General features: G+C 35.8%; 1 protein-coding gene across 1 annotated transcript in view; it reads right to left on the bottom strand.

Moving 5' to 3' along the window:
• Positions 1-429: 429 nt before the first annotated feature.
• GPC5 (glypican 5) overlaps positions 430-21,287 on the bottom strand; it is a 744,086-nt gene continuing 723,228 nt past the window's right edge. Inside the window, exon 8 of the mRNA XM_026843677.1 lies at positions 430-1,155. Within this exon, the coding sequence (XP_026699478.1) occupies positions 995-1,155 (161 nt within the window). The 3' untranslated portion in view covers positions 430-994. The remainder of the gene's footprint in view (positions 1,156-21,287) is intronic.

Below are 21,287 nucleotides of genomic sequence, written 5' to 3'. Positions count from 1 at the left end.
AGGAATAACCTCATGCACCAGTGCATCCTGGTGCATGCTGGATGGAAAGCAGCTTTGAGAGAAGGACCTGGGGTCTTACTGAATATCAAATTGAACATGAGCCATCGATGTGTCCTGGCAACAAAGACAACCAACATCCTCCTGTTTTGAATTAGGAAACGTGTTGTCAGAAGGTCAAAGGATGTGACCCTTCCCCTCTGCTCAGGACTGGTGAGACCATACCTACAGTGCTGTGTCTAGGTCTGGGCTCCCAAGGGCAAGAGAGACATGGACATATTGGATAGAATGCTGCAAAAGGCCATGAAGGATGGGAACAAGTCTTATACATGGAGAGGCTGAGACAGCTGGGACTGTTTGGCCTGGAGAAGATGTAGGGGGACCTTACCAAAATGTATAAATACCTGATAAGTAGACTAAAGAAGATGGAGCCAAACTCTTCTCAGTAGTGCCCAGTTACAGGACAAGAGGCAATGGGCACAAACATAAACACAATAGATAACATTGAAATGTAAGAAAAAACTTTTTTGCTACAAGTGTTCAAGCACAAAACAGAGAGGCTATAGAGTCTCTATCCTTGGAGACATTCAAATACCAGCTGGACTTGGCCTTGGGAAGCTTGCTCTAGTTGACTCTGCTCCGAGCACAGGGTTGGTCTAGATGATCTCCAGGGGCCCCTTGCATGACTTGGTGATTCTGTCATCTCTTTTTTACAAATTGTTTTTAAGAGAAAGATTGTCATAGTCAACTTATTTTTAACATAAAATATTCTAAAAGGAAACATGATTTTGCATGACTTTACAGGTATTAAAATAACCCCACAGGATAAATATTACACAAACAACTTTGTTAATATTCAGGCCTTAGATCAGAGAGGTTGATATTATACAAACTATCATAAGTATTGTTATATCCACCAGATGCTTTATTCCAGGCTTGTGAGTGGGGATAAACAGATGACAATGAGACATATATATATCAAGCCAGAGCTAAACAGTTACCAAAGACTGAGAAATAGTGTTACCAAACTAATCAGCATAAATGTCATATAATCAACCATTGTTGTACATCCTGCTCCAGTTGTGTCTAAAGTGCTGCCATCGTTGGTTTGATGGATTTGCTTTACGTCACTGAGGTTCGTCTTGTCTGGCATCCCTGCTGAGACAAATAAGAAAATACAGTATGATGCATGCCTTGTCACTACTAGCAACATGTTTCAGCTAGAACAAATTTAAATATCCTCAGCACACAGACTGTCACAGTTTGGTTTCTAATTCTCATGTTACTGCCAAATTCAAAATCCTTTATAAGTGCATCTAGAAACATACATTATACTATATGGCTATTCATCATTAAAAGTAATTCAGAAGTCTGCCAGCTCTGAACAAAGTTGTTCTTGTAGAAATATATCTCAACAAACATTTGCAGACTGAAGTGAACAGTTTTGCAAGTCCCAGCAGTACCTAAAAGTCCACTGATCACATCTTTCTTGGATTTGAAAGAAAAGGGAAATAATTTAATGTGAAATTGCTTGTGTCTGGATCCCAAAATTATTCCAAAATAACATATACCTCTTAGAAGGTATGCAGCAAAGTATACTTGTTTCTATATAAAACCTCATTTTGGCACAATTTAAACAGACTTTACAACATTGCACAGCAAAATTGTAAAGCTAACGTTAAACAGGAACACTTTTACTGAGTTTCCAGCTGAATAGTTGTGCTTTTTTGGACCAGGGCAAATATTTCTCCATCTCAAAACCGTGCTTTATATGGAACAAGGATGTAAACACCCATTAGATTTCCTCTGCCCAGTTAAATAACCAGAAACAGAAGGTCTTGGAGACACCTTCAGATTTGGTAGCATTGTCAGCTGCTTGTATTTGCTATGCATATTTCTAGACTAACTGTTTTATCCCATATAATAACTTGTGGCATGCCACTATCAATCAAAATTAACAAGTCTAAATTCGGTGTTATTACATGCAACAAATATTGACATTGTAATTACACTGAGACTGAAAAAGGATTCATATAAAGCAAAGTCAATATTTATGTAATTAGGTCAATACATATATAATTCAGAAGGTAAACTACTGTTGGAACAGCAGCATTAGAAAGAAGCTCAGCTCTACTGAGCTGACATATTGATTTTACAGTCGAGTTTCTGCATTATTATTCATTGTTTAGGTACTTCTTTCCTCTGAATCATTAGGAAAGATGAATAAACTAGTGATCCTTTTATTATCATTATTATTATTATTATTATTATTCAAAAGCACTGTGATGAAGTATAAATATCTTAGTCATGGTATTATCCTCTTCGTTATCCTGGTTTAAAGAAGATACAGAGAATCCTCTTTTTTAAAAGGGACAACTTTTTGGGTGCTTTTGTTAAAAATGCTCTTCTCTAAAAGCAGCTTCAAAGCTGGTCTTTGTGAACTTGCTGTATGTACTCAAATCTCCTTCCTGTAGCTTTGAAAAAATGCATTAAGGGAAGAGTCAGCTAAAGTCAATCATGTTGTCTGAAAAGCCTACTAGAATGAATTTGTCTTTTTGCTGCCATATTTATACAGCAGACTGTATTGCTATTTTTTGTAGATTTATTGATCCCGTGCTCTTGCCTGGAATTTGTGAAAATTAGCTCTCTGTGTACAATGCAAGTGGACACAGGAGGAGGAAAAGTGACAACAGATGTTGAGGAGGAGGGAACATAACTTCTCCTTATCATGCACATACTATAATGTGTCTAGAACACTTCACTAAATGTATGCTTGGTGGATCATTAAAGATGTTATGTCAAGGTGTTATTTCAGAGAAGTTTTGTAAGTGGAACAACCAAAAAAAGTTTTGGGTCATTTCTCCAGAGCATTAGTGAAGTTTTCCCATATTTAACAAGACTAATTTCAACAGACAGTGAAAAAATAAACTCTCACCACTACAACAAAACAGTTCACGAAGTGATATGGGTATAATGAAGCAGATATTTCCCAGTGTATTTACAAGTACGCTATCACAGTAGTGAAAGATATGGCCTTATCTTAAACATCTAGGACAACACTTATTATAAAAGATAATTATCATAAAAAGAAAAATATTCCTAGATCTTGCAGTTAAATAAAATAACTGGCTTCAGTTAGAATATATGATACATGTGATATGAATCACATTACATGTGATTAGACATTAATTACTGACTGGAGAGTCAGGATTAATTTCTAGTGAAAATTTTATTGACAATATTATAGAAAATAGGAAAAAAAAGATTTAATTTCATGAGAAATGTCATCTCTGTATCTCTGTGTTGGTTTTGTGGTGTTTTGTGGTTTGTTTTGGGTGTTCTGGTTTGGTTTGGTTTGGTTTGTTTGTTTGTTGGTTTGTTTTTTTTTTTTTTCTTTCCAGCCTCAAATGAAAACTGCAGACTCTGGAACTTCCTGAAAAGAGTGTTTTAAAAAAATGTTCAAAAACAGCATACACATTTTCCTTTATCGAGAATTTAAATAAGGATGGGACAGTGTTTCAGATAGATAGGAAAAAATGTGGAAAGAGGCTTTTACAAGACAACATTTCTGTGAAGTTGTATGCAAAAATTTTTCTTAGAAGGGCAGATAATTCTTTCTCCCATCATATGTAAACTAAATTTTAGGATCCTAAGCACACAAGCTGTGAAGAAAAGCACTGATAACTAGTTGATGTTCTGCCCCAAAACTCATAAGATAGCGAAGAAGCTTTATGAGAGGTTAAAGAAATACATAAAGGTCAGATGAATATACCAAAAACCTGATGTGTTGTAGATGAATGTTTAAATCAGAAGTTTTAAATATAATCCACAATAATGAGATACCTGGAAAAGGTTGACATGTAGGCATGTTGTTCATGAATTTGTAAATGTCAGTAAAGAGCTATAATACTTTGGGGAAGATAAATTTGGATGCAACTGATAAATTAAACCAATGAATTTGTAGGAAAAAGCAAAATGAAGAATAGCATAATGGTTAAGAGAAATGAAGGGAAAGTGATATCAGAGCAATGAGTTCCTTACTGTGTTCAGTAAATACCAACACTGACTAATATCGACATACATTTCTAGCATGAAGGAAGATATAATATTAGATTGATTCCTGCAATTCACAATAATAAGGTCTGGTTTTTTTTTTTTTTTTTTTTTTTTTTTTTTAAGCATAACTTGATTTAAACAGAAAATAAGAGGAGAAAACAAAATTACTTTTCATTGTCATTCCATAAATGAAAATGACTTATTAATTACCAAACCTTCTTTTTCTCATTGGCCGATCTTTTGCCATCTGGAATTTTTAAAGCCTCTAATGGATTCCTCCTCTCTTTCTTTAACTGTTTTCTTGCCATATTTTATTTATAACATAATATAATGAAAATGTTTCAAAGCATACTAACTAGATCACAGAGCTGTGTTTAAATAGCTCAGGTACGCTTCAGTTTATATGTAGTGGTTGTGAAAAATATATTTCCTATGTTAAAATAGATATAGATTCCTTTACTGAACAGTAGCTAGTGTGTTTAAGCCATTAATCTTAAAAACATCACAAAATACTTACGAACATCCAGTGCTTAGAAAGAAAAGTAGAAACAAGGGACTACTTCTAGCATTATTCAAAGACTCTTCCATGTGAAGTTCATGTGATGTTGGCCATGAATTCTCAATGAGAGGAGAAAAAGATGTCTGGGAAGAACTGTATTATGAAGGGTACCTGGCAAAGGACTAATTTCTTGAGGCCATTTTCATGTTTCTATGACTACATCTATACTCAGAAAAGCTAAGGGATGTCCCTGACAAGAAAATATATGCTGTATTATGCTGGAACACATGCCCTTCTTATAGTACATATACAGCAGTGCACGTACTCACGCTCTTCAGGAAATGTGTGTGCTTTTATGATGTAGTGAAACTTTTGCCCTCTCCCTTGCACAGTAGGTGAAATGGAGAAGAACAGGGAATTGGAATGGATGATCTCAGAGGTCCCTTCCAACATCAACAATTCTGTGATTCTATAAGTATTAAATGATTCATAATCAGCACAAGACATGAACAAACAAGCAGACAATAAACCCCACTGGATTTCACTTACAAGTAGTACAGAGGGAAGGAACCTACATTGTTTTACTATTTTTGACTACATCAATTTTGAAAATGTGAAAAGTGATATAAGGGATTTTTCTGCTGATAATTAAGTGAGGAATCAACCTAGTGAAAAATGTATCTCCGCTTTATTTTGTTTAGATTTCATCTAATGAAGGAGAAATTAACAGCTGATCCACAGAGGCTAAAGAAATGTCAAAATTTTCAAACATTTTTCCAATGAAGCTTTGGGGATTTTTAGGCTTTAATATTAAAGAAAAAGAAATTATCTAGCATTGCACATTTGTTTGCCATATCTGAATTATAAATCAGTTTACTCAGCTGAGTTTCTTAATACTCCAAATTTTTTTTTCAGTGAAGCTGTTTTCTTCAAGGCTCATGATAAAAGAACAGAAAAGTCAACGTTATTCATTTAGAATAAATGAAGGTTTTTACATCATGGAACTTATTGTTACATAAACACACATATAACTGCTGCCCTATCAATGAAAATGGCTTAGGACAGAAAGCAGGCTTCATTGATACTAAAATTGTATGTTGTAAAATGGTTTTGATTCCTATCCCCTTGTCTTTCTGTGAGGTCTAAAAACTTAATTTGGGTGCAATAAATTATATTATCTGATTGTGTCAATTCCAATAGCTTGTCAGTAAAGCTAAGGTGAAAGACAAAAGAAGATTCAAAACCAAAATGAATAGATTTTGTCAAAACAGTAATGTCTCTGTTTCACTGAGTCTGACTTTAACCATTGCCTGATGCTTTTGAGATGGGAGAAACAGTAAGATACGGTGAAAAAGTTAAACTATCAATCCACTGGGACCCCCTATACTTCTGGCATTCACTATTTAATGTGTGCTTTGGAGAACAGGAATACATTATCCTTATAAAGTAAATTATTCTCATAACTGTCATAATTCATGCTACTTTTTCTACAGACACTTTGCCTTATGCAAGAAGAAACCAAACCTAAAGCAACAAAAAGCCAAAATAAAAAATAACACACACACCCCCCAAACGACAAACTGAAAATGTGGTCACCTCTCAGTTGTATGAGATCATTGTTAACTACAAAAGCCAGAGTCCTTAAAATATATCCATTAAAAACAATTCTGTACAGCTTTTTTTAAAACCACAGATAAGCTTATATTTTGGCAGAGCAGAATTTCATCAGCTTTGTTATGGTGGTTATATGGGTCAGTCTGTGTCAGAAATTACAAGCTTAAGTGTGAGCACCATCCCGAATGCAGTATAGAGTAGCATTATGTTGATGCTGAAGTGGTGAGTTTAAGAATAACATATTATATGTAAGGTGTGATTAATTCCACTTAGTTTTTCATATCTGTACAGTCTGCGTCTACAGATAGGGTTCTACAGGTTAAACATAGTCCTCTACAGGCATTTTAGATGCAAGGGGTGGGAATATCACACTTAGCAGACAGTTGCCCATCCAAAAGAAGCCTGATTCTGATAAAACAATTTAAGGATGTCCTGGCCATCCTAAAGCATCTCCAGTGGCTTTTGGCACTTCTGTTTAAACAACTGAAACCTGCCCTGCATCAAAGTTAGTTACTGCAGCTTGGTTATAATGAATGTAGAGAAATAAATAAATGCAGGAGATAGAGTACTCAGATGCAGATATTTAGTCTGAATCTTGACAGATAAATTCTAACAGTCACATAACAGGTCCATTAGTGAGTGACCAGTAAATATTTTCCAACATATTCCCTGCCACTATGTTTTATATCTTTGGTGGAGAAATATAATTAAATACCAAATCATGCAGCTATGTCAAACGGATTACTTTTTAGGAATTTTATGTAGAAAAATTAAAAAAAAAAAAATTTTTTTTTTTTTTTTTTTTTTTTTTTTTTTTTCACCTGTAGTCTTTTATTTTCATTTTTACACCTAAAACCCTGCTTTTAAGCTTTTTTGATTGTTGAAGGGCAGGATGAAGGGGTGCCATATTGCCATGTGAATGTTTGATGTGTGAAAACATCTCTGAGAAGCCAGTACTTCATGAAAGTGTTTCCTGATAATGTACAGAAAAAGTCAGTGCAGCTATATTCACATAGCTAAATACACATTGCAGGAGATACTTCAGCCAAAATGTTGTCCACTGTGCTCAGAGATAGCAATACCTAGAAGAAACCGCTAACCAAATCTCCACTACACAGTACAGTGTCCTGCATCTCTTTTAAGCCACGCACAGTGGTGCCCTTGGCTCAAAGACCCAATTATCATTTTGTTTGTTTGTTTTTAGTTCAAAGTGCCTGAAAAAAACCATGAGGGCTTTGCTGCAACCCACCAGGTGGTGTTTTTATAACATGAAACTCAAGGAGTGCATTACAGGTTCTGAGATATGATATACAGGCAAGGGAAAGTGTTTTGAAAATAAAAAGCCTGCTGTTGAAGGACTTTGTAGGGCAGAGAAATCCAAGACTTCAGCCGTCTGGCTTGTGTTGCCTTTTGGAAGCAGTTCTTGGAATGAATTATCCACAGAACTTGAGGTTTGTTTTGGAGGGGTGGAGATGGTTTTCTTTAACAATGAGCCATGGAGTGAACTAACGTTTATGCAATGTGTATAACAGGAGACAACTCACAAGCTAAATTACCCGACAGAGTAGACACAGCCAGTGAAATCACTTAAATTTGGAGAACTGCTTAGTATCATAGCAAGGTTCTGTACTGTGATATAAATCTTACCAGCAAATTCTTAATGTCCTTATGAGTCTCACCTCTGCAATTGGCCACTCATTTTTCAGTGAAATGCAATTGTCTGTTTTCATGGCTGTTCCTAAGAAAAATAACTCAGGAAATCTGTATCAGATCTCAGGCAGGAACTTGAGTATGGGTACCAAAGGACTGAACGTGATGTATATGCCACAAGGTGATGTGGAACAGGGAGATGATGCTAACTTAGGAGCCAAGCAAATTGAAAAATTACATTTAGCTTGCCTCCACAAAGGGGGTTCACCAATGACTAAGATTTTCATGTCCGTATGTGAAGTGCGGTGATAATCAAGCCAACATTAGATTTCTTATCTCTCAGAATAACTTTCTTGTGCTTTATCCACTCTATTCTTAAATGCCAGTTTTCACCAGTTTCCCCTGGGGAAACTATCTCACTGTCTGTATAATGTATACAATCATAGCATGATGCAGGTAAGAACTCTGAAACATAGTGTACTAAGCTGTTGTCAGTTTTTGCTGTCTATGCACTAAACATAGTGTTATGAAGAAAGTTTCTGGAATAGGTAATTGGTACATATTTGGAGGAAATAATCTGATCTAATAACCTCCTTTCTGAGTTCATATATTCTGATGATCATGGTAATAATAGAGAAATCAACACAAATAGCAATTATAAATGCACAGGGAATATCAAGATGCAAGTAATCTCACCTACAAACAAAGGAATAGTATTACTGTTATTGCAGGAAAGAAATTAAGAGGTGTGCCTAATGGCATTAACTAAGAGAATTGCGCATGGTTAACCATATATTGGGAAATGAATCCAACATATCATGTTTAACTGCACATATTATATGAAATCTGTATATATGAGAAATAGAGTGTAACCAATGATCTTAAGAAAAGTCTGGCAAGTAATTTTAACTACAAGAGCAGCAGACATTAAGTCTCTAGTCTAGTATTTGAAAGTTTTCTTTCAAAGTTAACAGTGGCATTTGTTTCACATTATACATTAATGAACTCAGTATTTCCATTTAGAAAACAAAGCTTTCATGTTAATGTAACACAAACAAATGGTGTCACAAACTAAAATATTTCCATTTATTTTGCATTCTTAAGAATCAGAAAGAGATAACATTATTTGTTGAAATGTTTAATGTATACATTTTTACTTGTAGGTCAGCTTTAATATATAGCAAAGTATTAGATGTCTAGAAGACTTGGGTTTATTTTGCATACTGGGACTGATATAACTGTATTTTTCATCCCAGGTAGACAACCACAGTAACCTTCATTGGATCTATGCCTATTGCTTTCTCACGCAATACATTGTAAATCCATGTTCATTATAAGATATGTTCATTATAACTTCAGTGCTCTAGGGTGCTGGAATCAGCATTGTCAATAATGCCTGTTTTAAATGAAGAAATCCATCTTTTAAATCCTTTCCGCTATTGAGGAACTTTTAACCTTTATCATTAACCTATGCAAAGGCTTTGTAATCAATACAAAATTATAATAGGGCTAAAGTCCTATAAATCACACTGGGTAAAAGTAAGCAAATTCTTCATTTTTGGAATTTTCATCTGATCAGTACTAATTTCACTCCTGTGAGTCAGATGTCCCATATAAATTACTGTGCTTTGACACAATTTACCCACATGATTCTCTTTTAACCTTTTCAATTCGATGTAGGAGATTTATATTCAACAATTGAAAAATTACCATCTACAAGAGAGATATTAATGTGAACTGAAACTCCTGAAAATAATGTGTTTACACATTGGGTTGAGGTGTAATGTTACCAATTAGGCCCATTAAAAAATTAAATATTTTTCAACTTAAAAAAAATCATTCAGATTCTCAAGATTTATGGCCCAATTTCACTATTTCATTATTTTACTGTTTGTCTGGATGCTGCTTTTAAAATGAAAATATAGAATCAGTCTTTTCTGGAAGAGAAATCGGAACTGAACTTATTTCCATTGTTAAGATGATGAAGTAACTTTGACTATTTTTTTCTAGTCAGCCCACCTAGAATGCCAGTCATACCATTTTCTGTTAAAATAAACATAGCCTGTAGGTTAATTTAATCCTCCAAACACTGATACATTAAACTGTCCTTCTCAATTTTTGCTGTAAAATGTATTTAATGACATATTTTCACAATTTAGGCTGATTTAAGACAGGACTGCTCGCAGTCATTTCCTCATCTTGTCTTCCAAGTGGGGGCTATAAACCCACCTGTTGCTATGAACTGGTACGTGCAAGATCCCTATAGTGAACCTGTTTCCAGAGGTGATTTTTCTTGCTGAGTTAGTTTTACTGCAGCTTGAGCTTACTTTTAGAACCGCCCCACAGTGGGATCAGATAAGTGCTAGCAAGAGGAAGGATCATGCTGTTATAATCTGAGAAAGGACTTGTGCTCACAGCTAACCATAACATTGTAAAGCACCCAGAAACAGACTGAGAAAAACATACAATCCACTGTTGTATCTGACCTGTACCCACATCAAAGACTGAATTACTGACAAAAAAAAGAAGTGTGGAGCAGTAAAGAAGGTAGATGTCCTTATCTCCATTCCTTGTAAATAAAGTCACAGCTTTTCTCCTTATAAATAAGAATGCAACACAAAGATTATCTTCAGACACTGATTTTTCTTCCTTTCTGGCATAACTTTTGGTTCCCCAAGTTTTAGTTCAGCAATTATGTTGAAAATGTATCAAAAGCATATGACTCAAAAGAATCTAGTTCCTGATGTCTTAGAAATGCATTTTCTAATGAGATTATAAGTTTTAAAAATACATTTTTTCATAGAAAATTTTGCTCTCTGATTTTCATTTCAGTGACAGTCCCTTCTGGCAGAACATTTCTATTTCTTGCAGGCTAGATGAATGTCTGTGATAAATATTGTGGGGCTTGCTGATGAATATTGACCTGCATCTCTCAGTGTGTTTCGTATTATGAAATGCCATTAGAAGACTCATGACTCAGTGTATCTCACAAGTACAAGATCTTTGATCTGAAGTCACAAAAAATGGACATTAAACATCAAAATAAGTACATTCTTTAAGTTCAGAGATAACCATCAGGTAGTTCAAAGATTATACCTGGTACCTGTAGCAGTTTTACCTCTCCCTAGGAAAGCTGGCCTTGCAGAATTAATATCAATATGCAGATTTCATGCAAATATACAGTGTCCATTCAGCAATACACAAGTAGTGCTGCTTCTGTTTGGCTCCCATATATCTGTCCCTGAATAGAAAAAAACCTGCTCTCCCCTTCATGTTCCCATAGCCTAACAAGGTTGACCACTGACTTGATTGGCTTTGGCTGACTGACTAGGGGAAAGTAATTTTTAACTAAACCAAGGTATCGGTCTACAGGCTTGTAACAAAAAAGTGAGTAATGTAATAACAAATCTTAAGATAACATGTGGGAAAAAGGAAAATAAAGATTGAAGAAGATGATTTCTTTGTTTTCCAGATTGGCAGTGTTAATATGAGGGAAGTCAAAATGAAAAGAAAACCCATATGTTTTCAAGAGTTTCTTGAGAATATATAAACTGTGTCTGCTCCTTACTTCTAACCAAAGTGGATGAGAATGAGCTGAACTTTCACAGTTTACTTTTTTAGCCTAAAGATACTGATCCAAGAGAGAAGAATTGAATAAAAAATTAATAGGAGTTGAAAAGCAAAGAGAAGAGAGAAAGGAGACCTCTATAAAGAAATCCTGTGTGGACCTGTAGGTTAAAGACACCATAAGTTTGCACACATTTTTTTGTTGGAAGGCACTAATTTTGGCTTTAGAGTTACTTCCAGTGGGACAAACTAAGTTGAGCTGTACTGTTGTCAGTGAAGAGGCATGTGAAAATATTAAAGACACTAGTTTTTCACTCATGGATGAATCATGGGAACTGAGGAGATACACTGTGGAGTCGTTCTGTGAACTTTCTTTTCATTTCAAGCTACCAAGTTCTTATCTTGACCTTCACTCTTCTTTAAGCATAAATGTTCTTCCTGAGCCTAAGTATCAACAGACCAAAACCACCTCCTGCACCACACTTCTGTTCTCTGTTGAAGCATCAGCATTTGGCAGGAGAAGGGGAGATGATAAGAGAGTGAAATTGGCAGACAACTCTACTTTCCTTTTCCTTTTAGATGAAGAGAAGGAAGGTTGGACTCAGATCCCACGGCCAGTGCAGCAGAGAAAGCTTTGTAAGAAGTCTCTACAAAAAACCTTATGAATGTCTGCCAGATAACACAAGAACAATAATTCACTTTTCTGTCCTTCATGTATGTTTCCTAGAATTTTTTTAAGTTGAGATGCCTACTGTAGCACCTCTGTCATGTCTTGGGACTTAGTAGAGGGGAATCCTTCCAGTGGAGTAGAGCCTGGATGTGAGACAGTTTAAAGCATATGATAGCTCTTGGTGCCCTGAAACTGACTTTTATTTTAAATAGTCCTCTTCCAGAAAATGGTGCCTGAATAATGAGAGGACTGCTTTACAGACAACCAGACGTTTGGTTTTCAGCCTGACATAAGGGATTTGTGATTTTATGAAGAGATTACAAGCTGTAAAGTCACTGGCATAGGTTTGAGTGATTGTTCAAGATGGAGAAAGCAAAGCCTGGTGAAAATTATATCTATTTCTAGCAATACAGTCAGTTCTGAAGCAAGCTATCTTATGATGACTGGACCCTTCCTTTTGAGGGAATTTAGCATTTGTATAGGGTGAAGGATTAGAGTGCCTGGGTCCTAAAGTTAAAACCAGAAATTCGCTATGCAGTGAAAAAAAAGCCTACATTTTAGGAACAAGTGAGTTACTTACTTGGATCTTCTCTTACACACTCATTGTTAAAATAACTTCTTGTAGACTTTAAAACATTTGATTTTGGGCACTATATCCAAGTTGGTTTTATTTTTATTTTACCACTGTTACATATTTTTTTTTAAAGGCTTATGGCAAAATTGTCAGATGAGGTCATGCCTTAGCATAAGGTATTAATGGAGACAGTAAGAAAAGTAGACTTCTGAACTAGTACCATCAAAATCTGCAACCAGTGTAAGAAGACCAAGACTGAAATAACCCAAACTAGAAACTGGGCATGAAAAGTGGAAATTCTCACACAACTAAAAAGGCAGAATTGGAGCAGAATGAATGAATGCATTCAAAAGCTAATGTAAGTTAAATGACAAAGGGAATTCTCCAAAAATAGTTCAGCGGAATAAGCAGATGAACTAAACTGCTGAAGAGGCAGACTCTAGGTTTTTAATAAGTCAATAAAACTATAAGTCTGGGAATATCATGTAAGCTTAAGTGGTAGTCATGACATCTCTATCCTCCCTTGTGGTGTGCCCTCCTCCTGTGTGCCCTCTCTTTCCTTCAGGCTCATGAATGAGTCATATCATGTCGTGCTCCTCCTCCACAGAGTCCCACTGCATGTTCGGTACACTCTGGTCATGCTCCAGCAGTTTCCACTGTCAGCAAGGAATTAGGGAGCAGAGAGATGTTCAATGTGTGTAGCAGGATAAAAGTATCAAACTCCAACACTCTCCTGGACACCAGATCAAGACGGTGTCTCCTCACTTTGTCAAGAAAACTGTCAAGAAACACAGGTCTGAGTTTGGGAGCAGGGTTATAGAAGGTTGATAGGTGAGACGAATACTCCCAGGGGCTGTTGCTATGTCTATCTGGGCACTGGGGTTGACCCCTAGCACAGGCTATGCTTTTGCTGGTGGGATGCAGTCCTGCAGCACTTGAGCAGGCCTGCGTTGCTGGCAGTAACAGCTTCTGTCAACTGTCCAGTGATCCCCAGGCAAGGTGAGGCCAGATCCATCCAGGAAGAGCAACAGTCAGGAACAGCAGCAGAAAATGGTGCCAGAGGCAAGACTGGAGAAGAGGTTTCCTTCAACATTGCTCTAGGGACATCCTGGAGACAGAACTGGAGATAATTATAGCCACAGAATAGCTCAAGGAAGGCCTAGGTATGCAGAACTGAGCTGAGATGGGGCTCTTGGATCCATAGCCAAGAAAGCATGGGTGGAAACCACAGGTGAGGCTACTCAGGGCCATTAAGGCTTGGAATGGGGAACATGGTTATACCTCTGCAGCGACTCTCTGAAAGTACTTCTTCATTTGTGTATGTTTCTCAGCACCCCTTGTTCCCAAGGAACACCCTAAGAGCTCATTCACTTTCCAGAGGGGTACCTAACACCGCGAAAGGTTCTTGTTCCTCTTGTTCATCTAAGGCACACAGTTCTGATGAGTGGTTGGTACAGTGCCCCTCACATGGCACAAATCTCCCTTAATTCTTCCTGTTTCATGCACCCATCTCAGCCCTCTCCACTGTAGTACCAGCAATGGGCTATAGAGGAGAGACAGATTGTTAGAGCCAGTTGCAGGGAGTCCTTGCTGGCATTGGGGGTACATGCCAGTATGTGGTAGGGCACTGTCTGGGGATTATCTCCAACCCATTTTTCTAGAAAACAATCTGTCTGTTAAGAACTATGATCCACTTATCTATATACATTGCTATGAAATTTGTCCTCCTGATAAACATACTGGGAGGAAAGTGAGAAAGCATCTGGGGACAGAAATACAGTAGTCAGTCATTATGAAGGATATACACGCTAGTTTTAATTCTTAAAAAATAAATGAAGGAGAGATCCTGTATCCAGCTGTTCCTGGACTGCATCTATGTTCCTAGCCAACATTCAACAGAGTTGTCTGAGGAACACAGTCCTCCAAAGAAAATGGAGGCTTTTGAGAAACTTGTCTGCTGCCAATATGCAGTAAGTCAGAATCTCTTTCCAGGAAAGTCTGGGGGGCGGAGGAGGGAGACTAAGAACTATTTCCAGCTGTCCTTCTGAAAGCTATTCTCTATGAACTCTTCCTAAGAACTTGTCAGTGGGTGTCTCTCGCCCATGTCTTGCCCCCAAATATCTCCTATGTTCTCCTGAAGAAGTGAAGCCCAAGCATTCTCTCTCACCTTTCTAGGTGTCAGCCTCACATCAGGGTGCCTGTATTGGGACTGCACAGCTTTGAAAGAGGAAAAGGGACTACTCAAGGTCTTTCTTTTAGGTCGATGACCATGTTTTCATTTTAATTTTCAGTTCCAAATTATCCATTGCATATATAAAACATGCTAGGAATTTCAAGGATTCATAGCTCTTCGTCTGTGGGAACTTTCTCTGTGGCTCTGTTCCCTGCTATATAGACTTGGTGTGTGGGAAAAAAGGTAACAGCTAGAGAGCGCCGTATCTGGAGATGACCTCAGTGTAGGAATGTAGCAAGTGAATGCAGCCAGCTCCTCTGACAGGGTCCTGGTTGTCACCTCTGCCTTCCAGAGTCTTACTCTGACTTGCTGATTCCACCAAATGTGCAGGAGAACACAATCTTATCACAATATGCTAAGCTATTTGAGCAAAACTGCTGATATTTCGCATGCTTTTTCATAGCTAAAGATGATTTCAGTAGCCTGGCTGTTTAGCCAAATGTGTGCTGGTATTTTCACTGAAATGTGCACCTGCCATTATCACCCCATGTTGTAGACTTTCCATTCCCCAAGTCTCTCTTTAAACTACTCAGCCTAGATATGATTTATAGTACATCTTTGGCTGAGATTAAAGGCAGATGAAAATATTGCAAATAATATAAGGCTTCTTACTTGATTAATCCCAGTATTTTCCATGGGAACCTATTGCTTTGTTCAATCTAAACCTTGAATTTCATATTAAAATAAAATTAATTTAAATCAGACAAGACTATGTAGGTTTCTACAAACATTGTTTTCTATATACTGCTATCAAGCAGAAAGTTGTGTGAACAAAAGGAAACAAAAATCTCACAATTATTTTCATCATAATAAATAATTACATCCCTGTTAAAATTTTTGGTGTATGAAAAAATCATAACAATATGATAGAAAAAATTATGTACTAAATGGCTTTTAAAATAATTTTCTTGGGAAAAATAATGTCTGAAAGTTTGACAATTTTAAGAAAATTGTGTAAGTTTGCTGCTTTCTCAGTGATTTTTTTGATTCTCATAAAGCATTATTTGTAACAAATATAGTAACAATACAGTTGTATTTCAAGGGCAAAAAAAGAAAGCTATGGTGGTCATGCTTGAAAACGAATGATGTATACATAATGAACAAAATAGATTTTCTGTATTGCTAGACATTACTGAAAGCAGAGAGATATCTTGCTTTTTAATCCTCTTGTCACAGGGATCAAACTATTTTTAGTAGTTTTATCTGCATATGGACTGTGAAAGAATAAATAAAGGAGATGATACAAGAGTTTTCTGCACACAGGTGGTCTAATTTATAAATAGGTAGTGGATATCTAGTATATTTTACACCTTATATCAATCAAAATCCTAAGAAAGTATGATTAGGCATTGTTACAAAATTGAGACTTTTAAGGACTAATTTAATTCTGAATGTAAAAAAAATAAAATTACTTCTACATTCAGTGAATTGCAACCTTAGTGTTATTTTAAAATGCATCAATAAACAGGATTTTTTAAAAATCTGGCACGTAGAAAACTCAAGAAAAAAAAAATTATAGATGCACACTATCTGACTGTGTGTTATTTAAAACTGCCTATTGTTTTACATTTTAACTTTAATACCCAAAATAACATGTTAGGGACAATTAATCAATCTCATTCAAATTTTTGTTTGACACGAAAAGAAATTGTAAACAGGAAAATGAATACATACAGACTTAAATACTTACACATTCCCAAGCATATTTTTAGATGACACATCTGGAATGTTTATGGATATCTTAATACAGTGTGAAGCTGATGAAATTCAGTGGCCTGCATTATGCAAAACACCAGGCTAAATCACCAAAATAGAATCCTTTTGGCTGTAGACCCGTTAATCTATGTGCAGACTGAAATCCTCCTGAAGTGAGATTTATACTTATTAGCCAGACTTCCACATTAACTCTCCAACTGAAAACTCTCTAATTATATGAAATCAGATATAAGTGATCACAAACAGGATAGGCTGACCTGATGAGCTTCTCTTGAGCACTCATGGAACTGATTTTTAATTCTTGGAGTACTTTGAAATAATTTTCTTTTTCAAAATTGAAAGCAATGCAGACATTTTAAGTGCTCAATGTTTCCCATAAATATCTTACATTTTCTCAATTTGTCATATTTTGTTGAACTTTTAGAACTTGCAAATGACAATCATCTTTCAAAGTCATTCAAAATTAAAAATAATTTAAAATAGTTCCCATAATGAGACACTATTCATGTCAGGAGCACTTCTACTTCAATATTAATTCTTAAGTTCTAAGGAGATAAATTCCTGAAAATAGGGCCTTACTAGCTGAATGCTGACAGACACTTACCTGAAACCCTGCACTCAGCACTGTCATAGCCAAGTCCCCAAGCACCACCTAGGCACTAGAAATTCTGTACCTAGTCTTCTCCCAATGCTTTGTATTCAGAAGACATTTTTCAAAGAGTTCCTCTGTGCAAATACTTTCTCCAGAATGATACTGTACATCTGGGAGTGTAGGTGATTTCTGTGGGTTCTTTATTGGTGCTAAGAACTTGAGAAACATGATTAAATATAAGTAACCTTCCTCCATGCCTATTGTGTAACTGTTCTATATCTTTCTCTCTGTTTTTAAATGAGTATTTTAAAATAGTTCATGGCCTAAATGTTCAATAACACTATTGAAAATACAGTTAGGTTGTGCTCAGCATTTTTGCCCTGTGGAGTGACTATGAAGGCAAAAAACAGTCTACCCAAATCCACATCACCTAGACCAATCTTTCAGCTTGTGTAACACAAAGTATGAGATTTTTATTTTTTTTTTTAATATCTTTTCCGTTACACTGTGGTCTCAGCAAAACAGTGTGATTTAGAATCTGGTCCAGGTTTTCTGAAATAGTTGGCTCAAACTGAAATGCAACTACAGGTGATCATTTGGCTTAAGGAGTTTCATTATTCTAAAAAAAGTAATAATTTCAGCATTCCCAGACATATATCCAGGTATTTTGCAAATGAAAGAAGAAATCATCTTCCTTATTAAAAACAAAACAAAACAAAACAAAACAAAAGAGAAGAAAAAAGGCTACAATTGTCAAGTAAGGCATATTTAAGTAAAGATTAATATTAAGGATGGTATATGTTGGAAAGGTGTAAAATTTGCATGATTGTCTAGTTTGCTCATGTTTATATCATTTGGTTTAATTATGACTACTCACTACAAAACTGTCTCCATAGAGAAACATATAGGCATTCACAGACATACTGCCTATAACATTTTTGCGTGACATTCAAGGGACTGAAAACTCAGAAGACCCAGTCCAGTGGCCACTTTGCCTCCACAGAAGGTCAAGGAAAGCAGAGTGTGTGACAGTATGTCTACCATAGGATTCATTATATCCACTTTTGACTATAACATGACAGCAAGACTGGATTTACAAGGTCAGCGTTATACTGACTGCCTCCAAGCATTAAGTGTTAAAATGTTGATATTTTAGCAATGCTTGCTCTTAAAAGAAATATATAATTACTCTCTGGTGAGGTGCACTGACATTCCTTCCCTGATCAAAATTGTAAACTTGCCATGGGGCAGAAATACAGTAAATTTACAATTTTTTTAATGCACAGATTTAGTCAAAGTTATATCAGTAGCATATATATATTTGTGCCAGGATATATACTTTCTATATCTATCCTTCTATAACTATCAAAATATTAACATTAACAGCTAAGACTGTTGATTATTGAGCCTTTTCTGTGCACAGTACAGGTTTCTATATATAAAACAATCTAGAAAGTCAACATCTAAATATTGTTATAAATTATTTAATTATGAAATATTTTACTATTTTGACTCTTTCATTATCTGTAGAAATACTCTCCACTTTCAAAATTCTGTACTGAAAAACATTGTAAGATCTATACAGATTTATGTTCTTCTAATACATAGAACAATATGTGAGCAGTGTTGTTATATGTCTCAGCCCAAGACATCTCCATACATATACTGCTGTATTTCAGCGGTACAGAAAAAACATTCTGTGCTATTTCTTAACAGACACCAAAAAACCCGCTAAGAGAAATTTTAAAAATATGTAATAGATCATAAAATATAATGAGAAGGATACTTTTCTTGAAGTACTTTTTGTTTTGGAAATAACTTTTAGTAAACCAAAGTAATGTTAAAATTAACACTTTTCATTGTGGATTCACTGTAATTAAGAAATACCATAATCTAATATATAACTCTCCATTGTATTAAGTCTGAGTAATTTAAATCTATTAGAAGTAATGAATTTCTCACATTACCTGATGAAACTTGAACCAAGTTCTTTCCATGCCAAATTGTAAGACAAATACTGCTGATGGAATCATTACAGCAGAAATATTTCAGTGTTATTTGTAAAGACGTTTTTAAAATGACCCCTTCAGCTACAGAATGAGATTAATATCAAGACCTAAACCTAGAGCAAGCATGACACTTGAAGAATTCTCTTCAGCTTTTTAGACAAACTTGTTGTAAAGCTGCCAAAATGCAGCTTAGTGAAACAGAAAACTTTTTTTTTTTTCAAGTAAGTTTTTATAAAACTTTTGTGTATTAAATAGATTTCATAGTTCCCTGCCAGAATTTTTTTTTGGTTTACACAGTAATGACTAGCTGATGTACAAGAATTATTAACAGCTGGTATTTATTTATTTATTTATTTAGAGACTGAGTGACTGGTTTTTGTCTTGTACTGAAATCTAAGCAAGAGAATTTCCTGACTACAATATTTCTGTTAGATATCAGTAAAAGCTGAAAAGTTACTTTAAAGAAAACTTTTACTTATATGTAACATTTATGTAATTTTTTTGAATTGACAATGTTAAAAAGTAGTGTATTAAAAAGAGCTCTTGCCCTGAATATCTGCTGCTCTTGAAATATTTTCAATTGCAGTACAAATGTGATTTTTCTCCAAGACTGGAATTCCTTTGTGGTCTTTTAAAAATGTGAAATGTAGTAAAAATCAGCAAAGTTTGGAGGTTTTCAGAATCCACTTAATTATTTGGAGAACCATTGTTTCAAAAATGTTTAGATTTTATCAAGTCTGCAGCAATAATATCCTGCTTGAGACAGTACTTTGTCTCTCTATTACTAATCCTATCCAAACCACTAAATTATCCCAAAGGGAGAAGAACTGGAAGAATAGAAAACTGTCATGAAGCAATTATTACTGGGCAGACTGCTTCCTATCCATGTGTTCAGCACATGTATTTCAATTTGTTTCTGGCACAGGGTAATTTAAAATCAAGGATTCACAGAGGAAGAAACAGGAATAATATTCAATAATTTCAAAGTACGCAATAAACAAATTTAGCCAACAAAACAACTATGGATACTTTCACCTGAATGTAATTATGTCAGAACATCTGGAGAAAAATTCTGGGGGCAAGAGGGATTCCTAATATTCAATCTGAGTAATTGTGTAAATCTATGTATACCTTGCCTTCTGGGAGTATTCATGTACATTAGGCAAATTATATTCTTCACTGAAAGATAAATATATTCGGGGAAAGATTTTTACATTTGTTTCAATACTAAGTGAAACTGGATGTAAAACCCCCTCCAACTGAAATACAAATGTAATTATTCAAATTAAAAAGCTGCTGTGTTTTTATTTGGTTTGATCATGGTTGTTTGGTTGGTTTTTGGTTTTGTTTTTCTTGAGGAAGATAGGCTTTCAGATACTTACAGACAGATACTTTCTGATATTGAACTGGTACTGAACCTGTGAGCTTACTGCTGAGTGCCTCTGCACAGATACAGTCAGACTGGACTGCTGGGACCTGGGTAGCCAAGAAGAGCATCAAGAGCCCCAGAGCTACCTGCTGACTGCACCAAGATGACAATGGGGACAGGAGTCCATTCACACTACAAAAACTGTACAAACTAGGGAGACGGTTGAACACCTGACAGGTTCAAAACTTCAGATCTTCAAAGATATCCTGAATGATGGGATCAGTTGTGCCTAGTGACCCTGAGCATTGAAGGCACCGTTACAGTCGATAATAAAAGGGTGTCTGCAGGGTAGAGTTGCCTTGGACCCTTTGTTACAGCCCACTGTTTTTTTTAAAGCAATTTGTGAATAAACTGCAGGCATTGCAGGCTAAGGTGAAACTTTCAACAGAAAAAAATAATGAATTGCAACTTTATGTTATTCAGCTGGGAGATGTGTTTAGCTGCAAAGAAGCCCAGAGCTTATCTGCATAATTTCTAGGGAGCAAGAATGGATTCAGGCTTCCATGCCCATAGGTCTCTTCCATGACATAGGTAGTTCTTGCATCTTCAGCACACGCACCAAATTCAGTACCTGTGGATTTATTGGGGAAGTTTGGTCCAGGCTAAGCATGTTTTGGGCACTTTTCAATTTACCAATACTGATCTTCAAATTTCACTGCCCAGCAATATTTCTGGTTACTG

Source organism: Athene cunicularia, assembly GCF_003259725.1.
Source record: "Athene cunicularia isolate RWA chromosome 1 unlocalized genomic scaffold, athCun1 chr1_part1, whole genome shotgun sequence".
In the NCBI taxonomy this organism is placed as follows: Eukaryota; Metazoa; Chordata; class Aves; order Strigiformes; family Strigidae; genus Athene; species Athene cunicularia.
Note: the sequence above shows the minus strand (reverse complement) of the source record. Positions and strands in the feature narration are given on the sequence as shown.